The 12325-nt window shown below is 38.3% G+C and overlaps 1 protein-coding gene across 1 annotated transcript in view; it reads right to left on the bottom strand.

The window, feature by feature from the left end:
• TERT (telomerase reverse transcriptase) overlaps positions 1 to 12085 on the bottom strand; it is a gene marked incomplete at its 5' end in the record, with an annotated part of 24344 nt that extends 12259 nt beyond the window's left edge. The window contains 5 exon segments of the mRNA XM_009696548.1: positions 173 to 355; positions 3230 to 3419; positions 7272 to 7467; positions 10173 to 10365; positions 10367 to 12085. Of these exon segments, the coding sequence (XP_009694850.1) occupies positions 173 to 355; positions 3230 to 3419; positions 7272 to 7467; positions 10173 to 10365; positions 10367 to 12085 (2481 nt within the window).
• Between the last annotated feature and the right edge of the window lie 240 nt (positions 12086 to 12325).

Here is a 12325-nt window from a genome sequence, read left to right as displayed (position 1 = left end):
CACCCCCCCACCCCCAAAAAAAAACCAACGAGAGTCTGTGTTAGGTATGCACAAAAGTTTATTTTGAAAAAGAAATAATTATGCAGTCAGATCACAGCTATTACAGCTAGGAAAGTATCTGCACAAGCTGACTTTGAAAAGTTAGTTTGAATATGTAATTAAAAAGACATACCTTTACATAGTAGAAATGAGGAATTTCACCATCTGATTCAAGAACCTTTGTTACAAATTTCTTCCATGTCTTGTATATATCATCTTTCCCAAACACTGAAGAGCCGATAAAACTGGTGTTTATAGTCCGTTCATAATTTAACACACTAAAGAGATTTTTCAGTCGAGTGTTGTAGTGATGCATCTAAAGAGACCAAAGAGAATCACCTTAAAGTACACTGAAACATATTAAGTTCTCTGTAATACAGATTTCACATTTAGATGAAATATGAAATTAAATTTACATATTTACTATAATATTTTGGTCAACTGCAGTTTTCAGAAAGCCTGAATATAGCTGCAGTAACTACCTGGAAGTGATAAAACAGCTTCAGAGATTTTTTTTTTTTTACTTTTTTTTTTTACTTTTTGTTTGTTTGGTTTTTTGTTTCTTTTGTACATTTAAATCCTATGGAAAATGGTTTTTTCCGTACTTGACTCTTGGAAATCAAGGTGTAATAGTTAAGGAGATAAACAGCTGGATGCCAGCAAATAAAACCACCACCAATTAGAAGGTAACTTCTTAAATATCATTCATTCTCTCTGCTGGAGATTATCACAAGAACAGCAAAAAGAACATGTACCCCTAGACTTTAGACTGCTGCGCCACCAGTTGAGCCTCTGGAGGTACTTTATGCAAGCACATTAGGAAAGATTTAATGCTCAGCTATGGGAATAGTAAAGTACACCAGAGTAGGAGCAAAGTCGTGCAAGTTGATTAGCTCTGTAAACATGTTAAGGAAAAAAAAATATTGACAGACCTGGCAACAAAAGAATGTTGAAAGGGCAAGCCATACTACTGAAGAAAATAAACAAATTGCACACGTAGCATACTTATTAATCAGTTTAGAACTTCAGAGAAATCCTCCAGAATGTATACACAGAACATAAAAACATAAAACTTACTCTCAATGGCAGTACTGTGATCGTGATATGGATACACTGAAACTACTAATTATGGAAGCATTCCAATTCATCTTAAAACATTTATTGTTGCACTGAAAAAATCAATTACAGGTTTCAATGAAAAGCTGGCAAAACTAAAGCTCACCAAAAATGTTTAGTGTACTACTGCCACTGCCTCCAAAACAATTTGATCGAACTTCACTGTTTTACGTAAGGTAAGTAATTATGCTCATTCATCGGCTGATCTTGCAAAATGTTTTTGACCAGTTTATAAAACAAAGATTTCTGAAAATTAAGACGCTTTCTTGAATTATCGCAGTGGTATCTTTTCTGTTATAGGCCAAGTTCCTAAGAAAAACAGTCAAAAGGGTACAGAGGTAGCTCAAAGGTAAACAGAAGCAGCAAGATCAAAGTAATCATCAGTAGAAAAGTTCCTCCTTTCTTTCTTAATGAGCATATCCCAGGATGGTTGCTTTTTCACAAAAAAGCACACTTTCATCTTTTCACAGAGCTGATGGCCATACGGGTGTTAGCAGGTGAGTCAATAAAAGAAAATTGAGACTGGTTTCAATCCCAGCTTGAACTAGACCTGAGATACCTGGAGGTGCAGTAGTCACAGTAGCTCCTTCCTCATTTTCAAGTTAGAAGGAATTCCCTCAAGCCTCTTAATTCCCCAGAACAGGTCTAATCCACAGAGTTGTTAACAGTTTTGCAAAATCTTAAGATCTGCTGGAATCTCTGCAGAATGCACTGAAAGACTATAAGCTCTCAGACAAATCAGGTCTTTTAGAATCCTGCTGTCTCCCAGTGCTTTGAGCTTCCCATTAAAAATAAAAAATAAGAAAAAAACATTGGTTCAAATGAAAAAGGAAGAAGGATGTAAAGCAAATACGCAAAACCTTTGAAACAAAACAAAATCTACTGTGAATTTATCCTCAAATCAGTGAACTGGACTCCTTCCACCCTGTATTTCGCAGCAAAGTTTGACAGCTGCCCAAGAATCAGAAGCTGGTTTGCTGGACATTTGGGAAATTATCTCTGGCAATTCATCTGGATACATTCCAGTGCAGGCCTACAGAAGCTGGTCAAGACTACTCCTACAATTCCAAACTAGCTTCCAAGTTCCAAAACCTGAAATATTGTCACATATAAAGAACTGGAAGATCATCTTCCTTCCAGAGTTTGAACGCAGTTTTCTGTCACAGAAAGACTATGAAGAAATAACACTTCAGAATAGCTTTTAGTTGATGCCCTGTAAATCTGGCCTGGGATCACATACTGAACAGTAAGTACTAAGAAGTCACTGACCTCCACCCATGGGGAACATTTAATCTTGTGCACTAAATGGGACTCAGCCTTAAGGAAAAACAATTAATGCAGTCATGCAAGACAGTGAAACTGGGTTCCCACTATGTCTTGTAGTTAACTGGCCTGTTAAATAGATTATTCTATGCCCTGCGTGTTCTGTCTCTGTTCCCACGCTGCAGTAATTCCCAGCTTCCTTCCTATGTCCCTACTATACTTGATCCAGCTTCCTCATCCTTCTTGGACCTTCTTCTGTAACACATCCAATTCACCATTGTTTGGCCCTCAGGGTTGACCTGGCACTACAGCCAACTGGCTGATCAGCATGCACTATCAGTATTCAGGTAAGTCCTAACAGGCTGGACTCGCCCATCCCTCACCCTCTTGTGTGCCAAAGGAATATGCCATGTTAGTTCAGAATATTGAATATCTTTGAGATTTCCATCCTTCTGTTCCCACAGATGGCCAATGCCTACCACAACCAGACACTGTTAGCAAGCCTGAGGGAAACGGATGGAAAGAGAAGAGAAAGAAAACATGATTAACTGACAGGCAATGCCATTCTGTTAGACTTAATTCCTTAAGACATGCTTGCGAACAGAAGTATGTGATTCTGGAATTGGAGGCTAATGGTAATTAAGCACTGGGAAGGGAGAAGCTAAGTTGCAACAGGTAGACCCATTCAGTCATTCTGATTGAATGTTCCAGTTCATAATGTTAAAACTAGTTTTATATAATATAAAAAACCTCACTCACTTTATTAGCTGCCTACATCAAACCCACATAAAACAATAAAGAAAATAAAAACCTTCTTTTCTCTGCTTTCCCTGCTGAATGCTCGTGCTTCAACAACACCGCTCACTTTTACTATGGGTCTTAACCCATTCGCTTTGGGAATGAACCGGAGCTTTGATGCCATAGGAACATAATTTTTTTGACGGACAGCTTCAATCTCCTCTGAAGATAAAGCACGTAGATGTACTTTGGCAAAATGGTTTCTAAAATACAAATACATATTTAGTGTAAGCAATAGGAAAGGCAGTAAGTTACATCATTTAATCTCTTTATGATAACTGAAGCCAAACATTTTTCTAAGAAGATAATTACAAATACTAACCTCTGCAGAAAGTGACATGGAAATCTGAATTTCAGAACAATTTCATGGTATCTTAATGACGATGTTACACAACAGTAAGAGAGGACACATTTCTGCTTATTGCAAATTAAGATAATTAAAAAAATCTCTTAATTAACACAAATGAAAATTTAAGCACAGATTAGCTGACTACATTTGAACATTATGAAATATTTTTTATGTTAGACAATGGGAAGTTGGATATTTCTCATGGTTTCAGAAGCTTGAAAGTTGAACTAGAACCTTCTGAAAACTATGTTAAGAAACATCCAGGGAAGGACTTACACACTGTTAATGAGTTGTTCTACTCCCAACATTTAGGGGACCTACTACTTATTAAAAGTTACAGTGAACTGAGATACTAGGATACATATACAACATAAGGGCATTCAGGTAGCCAGTAATGCAATTCAAAGGAACCGATCTGATGAGCAGGTATCAGCTAAAGTGAATAGCAGAAAATAATGAAGAATGGAAGGCTCCCAAGTCACAGGTTCTGAGCTCCGTAAGTTCATCTTACTGAGAAATATGTTTCCCTCTCAGACACTCCCTCAGGATTTACAGTTCAGTGTAGCTTAGTCCAAACCAATACTTTCCCATGCACTGAGGCAGGAAAAGGAGGTGGAACAAAAACCGTGGCTTTTACTTAAGATGTATTGTTAACGTACCCTACCTGGAATGTAAAAGACCTGGATCAATCTCCTGCACTGCTTGTATTGTTCAGAAGGACAAAATGTGCCATTCCAAAAAACCCTACAGCCTAGTGGTTACGATACTCCTCTGGGAAGTAAAGCGAGACAATGCAAATCCCCACAAAAGAAGGAAGCCAAATCTAAATTTGCATGCAGATTTTTTACATCCCACATAAACCAACAGGCTGGTTTAGCAAAAGGAGGCCACTACCACAAAAGGCAGTAGATGCATGGTGGAAACCTGGTAAGCATGCTCTAGGAGACATCTGAGAAGCCAAGCATGTAGGTAAGAGAGGCACACAAATACTTCTCTTCTGTATGCCAACACAACTCACATACAAGCTCATGATCCAGCTGCTGGGACTGTCAGGGACTGAGTGATACAGTGCATGACACCTAGAAGGTACAGAGGCATCCAGGGCCGGCAAGTTGAGCTATTACGAGTGTTTATATTCAACTTTGGAATTACACTCCTGGTACAGATGTTACCCAAAGTAAAGCAGCAAGGACAGGAGATCTCTTTTCCACAGCTAGAAATCACTATTATTTACCATGACCTAAATTCTTTCCTGAACCCATAAAACTTCATTGTGTACTACAGTATTAGGTAGATCACCAAGACGAAACAAACACCTGTTCAACAGAAACAACTGAATGATCAAATCTCCATCCCTTTACAGTTCATAATTAAGGCTGAAGGGAAAAAAAAAAAAACAACCCTTAACCAGTGTATTAAAAAAAAAAATTTACTTCCTTTGACAGTGAAGACAAAGGCCAATTATTGGCAGCTCTTCATCATTACTACCTCTCACAAGCTGTGGAACTGGATGTCATTTTGCCTGCAGCAACATTCATTGCTGATTTCATGGCATTTATAGCAGCGTTAATGATTTTGAATATGCACTAATCTAGTGGCCACTGAACCATCCTGCTCTCCTTTGCACACTCACAATGCTGTTAAGCACTGGAACTTGGAGGAAGTCAAGTGGATGGTCCTGCTGTCTTTTGACATCTCGCCACTATCTGATGGTGGAAGAGTCAGAACTTCTGCTGCATTTTCAATCTTCAGCAGCCACTGTGTGTGGCAAGGGCAAGGAGGGACACGGTCTTTAGGTCTTTAGGTGCTGTCACCACAACATTGGGTACATTATTTTTAAAACATAACTGCATTCTGTGGGCCATGTAACTTGAAGCAACTGTATCATGAAATACTATATTTTTCTTAGTAAGTATTGGTTTTAATTTGGGGCATGAAATTTGGTATAGCTTCAAAAATTTATAGGAAGTTGTGTGCAATGACCAGCACAGTCTCACCTCCACCCACAGAGCAAGACAAACATACAGATTCAGGTCCTCTCTCAGAACCATGGTCTGTACCCTTGAGCGGGATTCTGCACAAGAACATCTACTCATACGGACAGTCCTTCAGGATGGGGATTTGCTCCCTAAGGACAATGCAGTGCAAAGGCAACCTCATGATAAAATCCAAGTCCAGCAGTACTTCCTTGGGATGTTTACCCAGCTTCCAGTAATCTGCAGTTCAGGGACTTCCAGAGCCAAAAGTAAGAAGGGGCTTCTTGCACCATGGGGAAATATGTGGGGAGGAAATCAGAAGAAACGAGATCAGCCCAGATTAGGGTCTTATGAGTTCAGAGCACCTTGTCCTTACATGTTGCATTTTTCTGGGAAACTGGGAATAGGGTCAAAAGGGCTAAACCCAAAAATACTCGATTTCTTTTAATCACATACCCCACTAAAACCAGCATTATATCTAATATGTAAAAGTTAGTACTTGATGATACTTTATGCCAATAAGTAGACTTTGAAGTACATTAAAATTACATAAAACACTAATTGCAACACTAAGGCAGTTAGTTTGAAGATAAGACTAACAGAATATGTGGGACTGAAAAATTATATTCTTCTACTACTATTTAAATTGCATATTCTGTGCTACAATGGCAAACAAGATCGAGGCCCCATTAAGTGCAAACATATATGCAGAAAAGCTGCACTGGAGACACCAATGTTGAAATCAGGGAGTGGCAGGGCAGAAAAAAAAAAAAAAAAAAAAAATCACACGCATAACATTGTATACCAACAGACCACTGCGAAAGCAAAAGGTTCATCATATAATATGGCCATTAAGACACAAGACATCAAGTATGCTCATTTTGCACAGCTCCAAAGTGCTCTCAGACACTTAATTTACAATGAAAACCCAACAGATGTGAACTATGGAGATGTGTGCACAATACTGTTCATTTAAATTGCCTTCAGATCTTTCCTATTTTCTCACTTAATTGCTTAAAATTTGATCTTAAATAACGCCCTAACTTACATACATGCATGCATTTTTAAGATCAAAAAAGCAGCACAGAATTCCACAGCCACAGTAAAAAAGAAACTGCAGCTCTTAAATCCCCCAACCTTCAAAAAAAAAAACGCACCACCCCAAAACACAAGGCTACTGCCTGAATTTATGAGTAGAGTAGTACAGCATTTCAGCAGAGGTTTTTGGTTTGGGTGGGGTTTTTTTGGGGGTTTTGGAGGGGTTTTTGTGGTTTTTTTTTTTGGGGGGGGGGGTTTTGGGTTTGGGGGGTTTTTTCGGTTTTTTGGTTGGGGTTTTTTTTTTAATTAAAGCAGTTAAAGCAAGTTGAGTATTTTTAAAATTAATTTTCCCAAGGTTACTTTGGGATTCTGTCACTATGCTTTACTCACTGTTAAAAGGTGTAAAAAATTGACTTATCAAAACAAAATCCTCTTCATAATGGATTTTATTACTGCAAAGGTTTCTCTACTCCTACCAAAGAATTGTAAATTTGAATCCGTTTTCTCACACAAAATATTTCTGAATCTACAAGCTGTGCACACTACAATCACAGGCCAAAATTTCTTTTGGGATATTAGGCAAATAAAAGGAGGATAAATGGGCAATAAATGAAAGCAGAATATAACTTTACACTACAAAACACAAGATGTCCACATATTCCATTAGTGTTTGATTAGTTTTCTAATGTTACCTAATTCCAATGTTCTGTAACTTGCCCCAAATAAACTTTCGGTAGTAGAAAAGCATGTTTTTCTGGAACATGGTCTCGGTGATATAGAAAAATGATCTCAGCAACTCAACAACATAGGTATCCATCAGCCAGTATAGGAATTTAGCCAGAAGTTCTTCACGGAAACAATGTTCATAGGCAGGAACAAAGTGATCACCTTCAATAAACAATTCAAAGGTAGTTATAGTAAACATCAACTATTTGTATTAGTAAAGAAACAGTAAATTAGTAAACAAACAAACAAACAAACCCACACATAACACTCTTTTCTTAGCTTGAGGTTAATGGAAAGAAAAAAAGCAAATACAAACAATTGCACAGATGTCGCTCCTAATTTTCACTGTTATTAAATAATGTGACTGACCCAAGTTTAAAGTACAAACATAGAAACTAATTTGCAGTGACAAATTGACATACAGGATACGAATACATGCCATTAGTAACCCAGACTTACTTTCTCCCCTCAATGTTGATTGTGCAAGATCTTTAATGCACAATGGCAAGATTATTGTGAAGGGAAAAGTAAAATGCAAATAAGCCTATTACAATATAAAACTTTAAAAAAAAAAGTAAAAGAATGAAAATACTTAGGTATATTGTAAAAATAACAAATTTATCTGGGTTGACTTAGGGATGAGAAAGATATTCAGATTTCCCAATTACATGAAAATTAATTTCAGGGTTAGGCTTTATCTCAGACATCCTATATAAAATTTATTGCTGCAATCAAAAAAAAAAAGAAAAAAAAAATCACCCTAAGTCCATCAGCACTTCTAATATTTAAATGGTACAAAAATTATGAATCTAAAACATTCCTAGCCACTGTCAAATTTACGGCCACATAGACTTGCAGTGATGTCTAAATATAGGTGAGTAGGGAATAAAATCCTGTGCTACAATACTGAATTTTTGCCAATTTCCAATAATACTTTTTCTAAATAAATTTAAGAGTAGAATTTAGCAAATACAACAGGATAATTTAAAGAAATTATACAGAAATATTAGTTTAGCTGCATAGCGCAAATCATGATTATGGCACAAATGTGTTAAAAACAGCTTAATTTTGACACAATAGAGCTGAGGCTTAAAACTGAAACTTATAAAATGGAAGTAAGTTTCCAGTTCTCTACCCTGTTCGGTTTTTGTGCGCTTCAGGGCGGACACATTTTCATGTATTTACAGCACCTAAGAAAAGACTATCAAAAAGAGATAAAACAGTGTTCATTTCAACAGAAGCCAGGTTAACATCAACGAAAAAATCGAATGATTGTTAGGAAATTCTCTAACTGAAGAGTTGCAATATGCAGTTGTAATACACAAATTAAATCAGGACGTTGTTAAGTAGCTGTCCTGGAACTAGATCATTTGTTTTCTAAGTTCTTGATAACAGATGTAAATGATGACTACAATTCTGGGAACTGACAAGAAATCACTACTACTACTTTTGGAGGAAAAAAACCCCACCTACAGTGCAGTAAAGCAATGACATGCGTGTTTAAACTTCAAGCGCAAGGGAGTAGTTTCATGAAAATTAAAATCAAGCCTATGTGCTGCTTTTCCTGGAATAAGGCCACAGAATAAGAGGGTATTACATTTTTTTAAGATAAGATGTTCCAAATGACTATGAACCAAACGTGTATTTTACAATAAAAACCTTTTAAAATATTTAACTGCTTAGCATTTTGAAAAGCATGTTTTTGAGCCATAGCTTCTGAATAAAGAATCAATGTATTTGCTAGAATTAACAGTTTCTTATGGAAGTGTAACCTGCCCTATTTTTCACATCAGTTCTCAAACATCAGACTTCTTATTCTCCTCCTATATTACAAAGAACCTGCAGCAATTTCAGAACCTTACCACACCTTTTAAAAAGGGATACCACTTTCAGCTCGCATTACTGTAGGATCCAAGTACATTAGCAGGTAAGAATAAACACTGCAAACATAGCAGTTAAGGAAGTGCAATCCACATTGTATAGATGGAGAATGGGAGCACAGAAAAATGACAATCTGCATTAGATCCTACAGCAATCAACCACAGAACCACAGCTTCAGCTTAGATTTAAGTCCTAGGATAATTTCTGAAGAAAGATTTCTTCAGGGATGCAAGATTTACCTGTCACCATCTGAAAAGAGAACTAAACAGTAGGGATTCCTATAGAATTTGGAACAATCGGCTGATGCCCCCACAACATCTCTCAGACCTTGGCACCCCCAACAACCCAGCCTGAAGCAGTGCTCAGGAACAGTCTCTTTTTCCTAGAGAACGGCTCTAGAAAGGTGACAGATGGTGGGCAACTCCCGTGTTGCACAGGTCCCACACTCGCGTCTTTCTCACAGGCTTTGTAGATGCGGGGTGGTGGTGGAAAAACCATGCTGTGGGATGAAGGTTCGCTCCTACAGCAGGTGAAAACACGTCAATACAAGTGTCTTGATTTGCTTTTAGTTCTTTCCGAAGGCTTACGGTAACCAACAGGCAGACTGCATTTGTTCCTTACGTGCTTAGCTCATACTTCAATGAATTTTCAGAGTTAGTGCAATTTGGAGGATAGGGGTGGAAATAAAAGAGCTCTGCTGAAAGGCCCAGGTTCTGAATTCATGTTTATGAAAATGTCATCCTACTAAAAACAAAAAGCATGAATGAAAACACTGAAATCTTAAGTTTTGGAAGGAAGACAGGTTTAAGCGTTCTTCCACCATCAATTACAAACACCACTAGGTTTGCTCTCTCAGCTATGGTTATTACCAATGAAATGAACCCAACAATTCTGAAACCAGATTCGTTACCCTCCCTTTCCCACCTTAAACGTGAACACCAGCCATCTGACACCCCCATCACTTAGTTCTTTAATATAAGAAGTACCTTTGGCTAGACGAAGCCACATGCAGTCATTCACTCTCATCTTCCACATCAACTCCTGCAACGAAAGCTTAGCAAACTTCCCCATGGAAATGAACGCTTTCACATTTTTTAAGAACCGGCACTTGTTATGGTTTGAACCCCAAAGCTCAGCGGGGATGACCCGCTCCAGGCACTCCCTCACAAAGATGTTCCCCCTGCCAGTGGCTGCTGTGCTGCTTGAGGAGCTCCCCAAGGGCTGAATCACACACCTCTCCCGAGTTTTGCTCCTCAGTCTGCGACTCCCCACGCATAGATTTTGCAAGAGGAACGCATAAGTTGTCTGGCCCATCAGCATGACCAGATTGACATCTGCTGCTTGTGACACACTTAGTAGGCTCTTTCCCAAACTGTTCTGCATGCTCATGAACCTCTGCTTCCCCAGGCAAGGCTACTTGAGAAGGCAGCTCAGTTTTTCTCACACTCATTTCAGATATCCAAACAGGGCAATTTTTTTTCAAGAGAACTAAGTAAGGGCACTTTCCGTGGTTCTTTAACAGTTTCTGAAACGTATGTCTCATTTGCCAGTAGCGTTTGGGCAATCTCTTCTTTCTCCAGTTGTGATGTGGCAGACTTTGGCTGGGCTTTTGCTCCAACAGATTTTGGCTTAAGAATATAGTTTCTATAAGCTGTCTTCCACCTGCCTGACAGCCCTGCAAGCGATTCAGTAAAAACGATTTAGGAAAACATTCTTGGCAACTCCTGCCAGAATACAGAAGAAACTTCCTGTCAACGTACACTGCAGAACGCAAGAGCGTATTTGGTAACTTCTTTGCCAAATGAGCTAGGGGACTTTCCCGCCTTCTGCATTTTGAAGAAATACCCTCCACGGGTTTGATTTGTACAGAATCCAACTGAGATTCATACATACGCATCTCTACTCCTTTCCTATGGGATTCTGCTTGCATTTCAATGCTGGACTTTAACCGTTTGTTACTCTGAACTCCTCGCAGAAAAGAGCTTTCACCTGCCACAAACTTCTTCCCATCACGAGATGTGCGAACTAAAGAAGGACCAGACATATCACTGTTACTTCTTTGAGAAATGTGCTTTTTTTTAATGAGACTTACAGAATGCGATGCTACATACCCAGTTCCATATCTCTTGAAACTACTTCTGTTTACATCAGGAATGAGATTACAAGCCTTTTCCTCTCTCACTTTGTCCTCTACTTTTGCTCTCTTAGCTGGAATTTCAAGTTGTTCCCTATCAAGCTTCCTTTTTAAAGATGGTGCCATAGCTGACAAATATAAACTGGAGCTACTCTGTTTTTCCAGATGTTCGGTAACCATTCTGATCTGTTTGTTTGCTTTAGAAACAGCTTTTGCAGAATACTGGTAACTGGACACCAAGCTTTGTATCTTGTTATTTTTTTTATTTTCCATGTTGGAGACATTAGCTTCAAGTCTTTGTCTGCATTTCCACCAATGTGACTTTGAAAGATACTGTCTATGAAACATAAGCCTTTTTTGCATATAGTCAAGCAAACTACTACGTTTATGCTTTGAAAACCTTTGTTTAACAAACACTGGGGATGAGTCTACATTATGTGAAATAAGTTCATAAACTGGTTGCCCACAAACTTGGTAACAATTACTAGGTGGAACCAGCATAAAGATTGCACAGTGTTCCAATAAATACATCATCACATCATCCCCTATCCTGCTCAGCAGTGTTTCCCAGAGGCCGCTGATACGAATAGTTTCTGTTGCAGTATTGGGTAGGTAACTGTATATACTTGAAGACGGCATGATTTGGAAATGAGAACTGTTTTCATCCAGTAAGGAATATCCGTATGCGAGGACATTCTTCTTTCTTTTTTCACACAGTCTCTGAACGACTCTTGTGATGACTTCACTCTGACTAGATAACTGAAGAAAGAAAGAAAAAGAAAGAAAAATTAGTTTTTATCACCAACTCTTCTATAAACCACCATATACGCTTTAAATAAATGAACATGCAAGATACGCAGTCCTAGACATCAGTTTTCAACGCAGTATTAATGATTCACAAGTGCCATACCCAAAAAGGAAGATTTTCAACTGTACCACAGGACGTTTACATGCAGCAACGTGGGCCTACGACTTTAAGGAAGTCTTTTTAACGTCTGCCCTTTG

This window comes from Cariama cristata, unplaced genomic scaffold (assembly GCF_000690535.1).
Source record: "Cariama cristata isolate BGI_N322 unplaced genomic scaffold, ASM69053v1 scaffold9600, whole genome shotgun sequence".
NCBI classification, from domain to species: domain Eukaryota; kingdom Metazoa; phylum Chordata; class Aves; order Cariamiformes; family Cariamidae; genus Cariama; species Cariama cristata.
The sequence above is the reverse complement of the archived record's forward strand: the minus strand, read 5'-3'. Positions and strand labels throughout refer to the sequence as shown.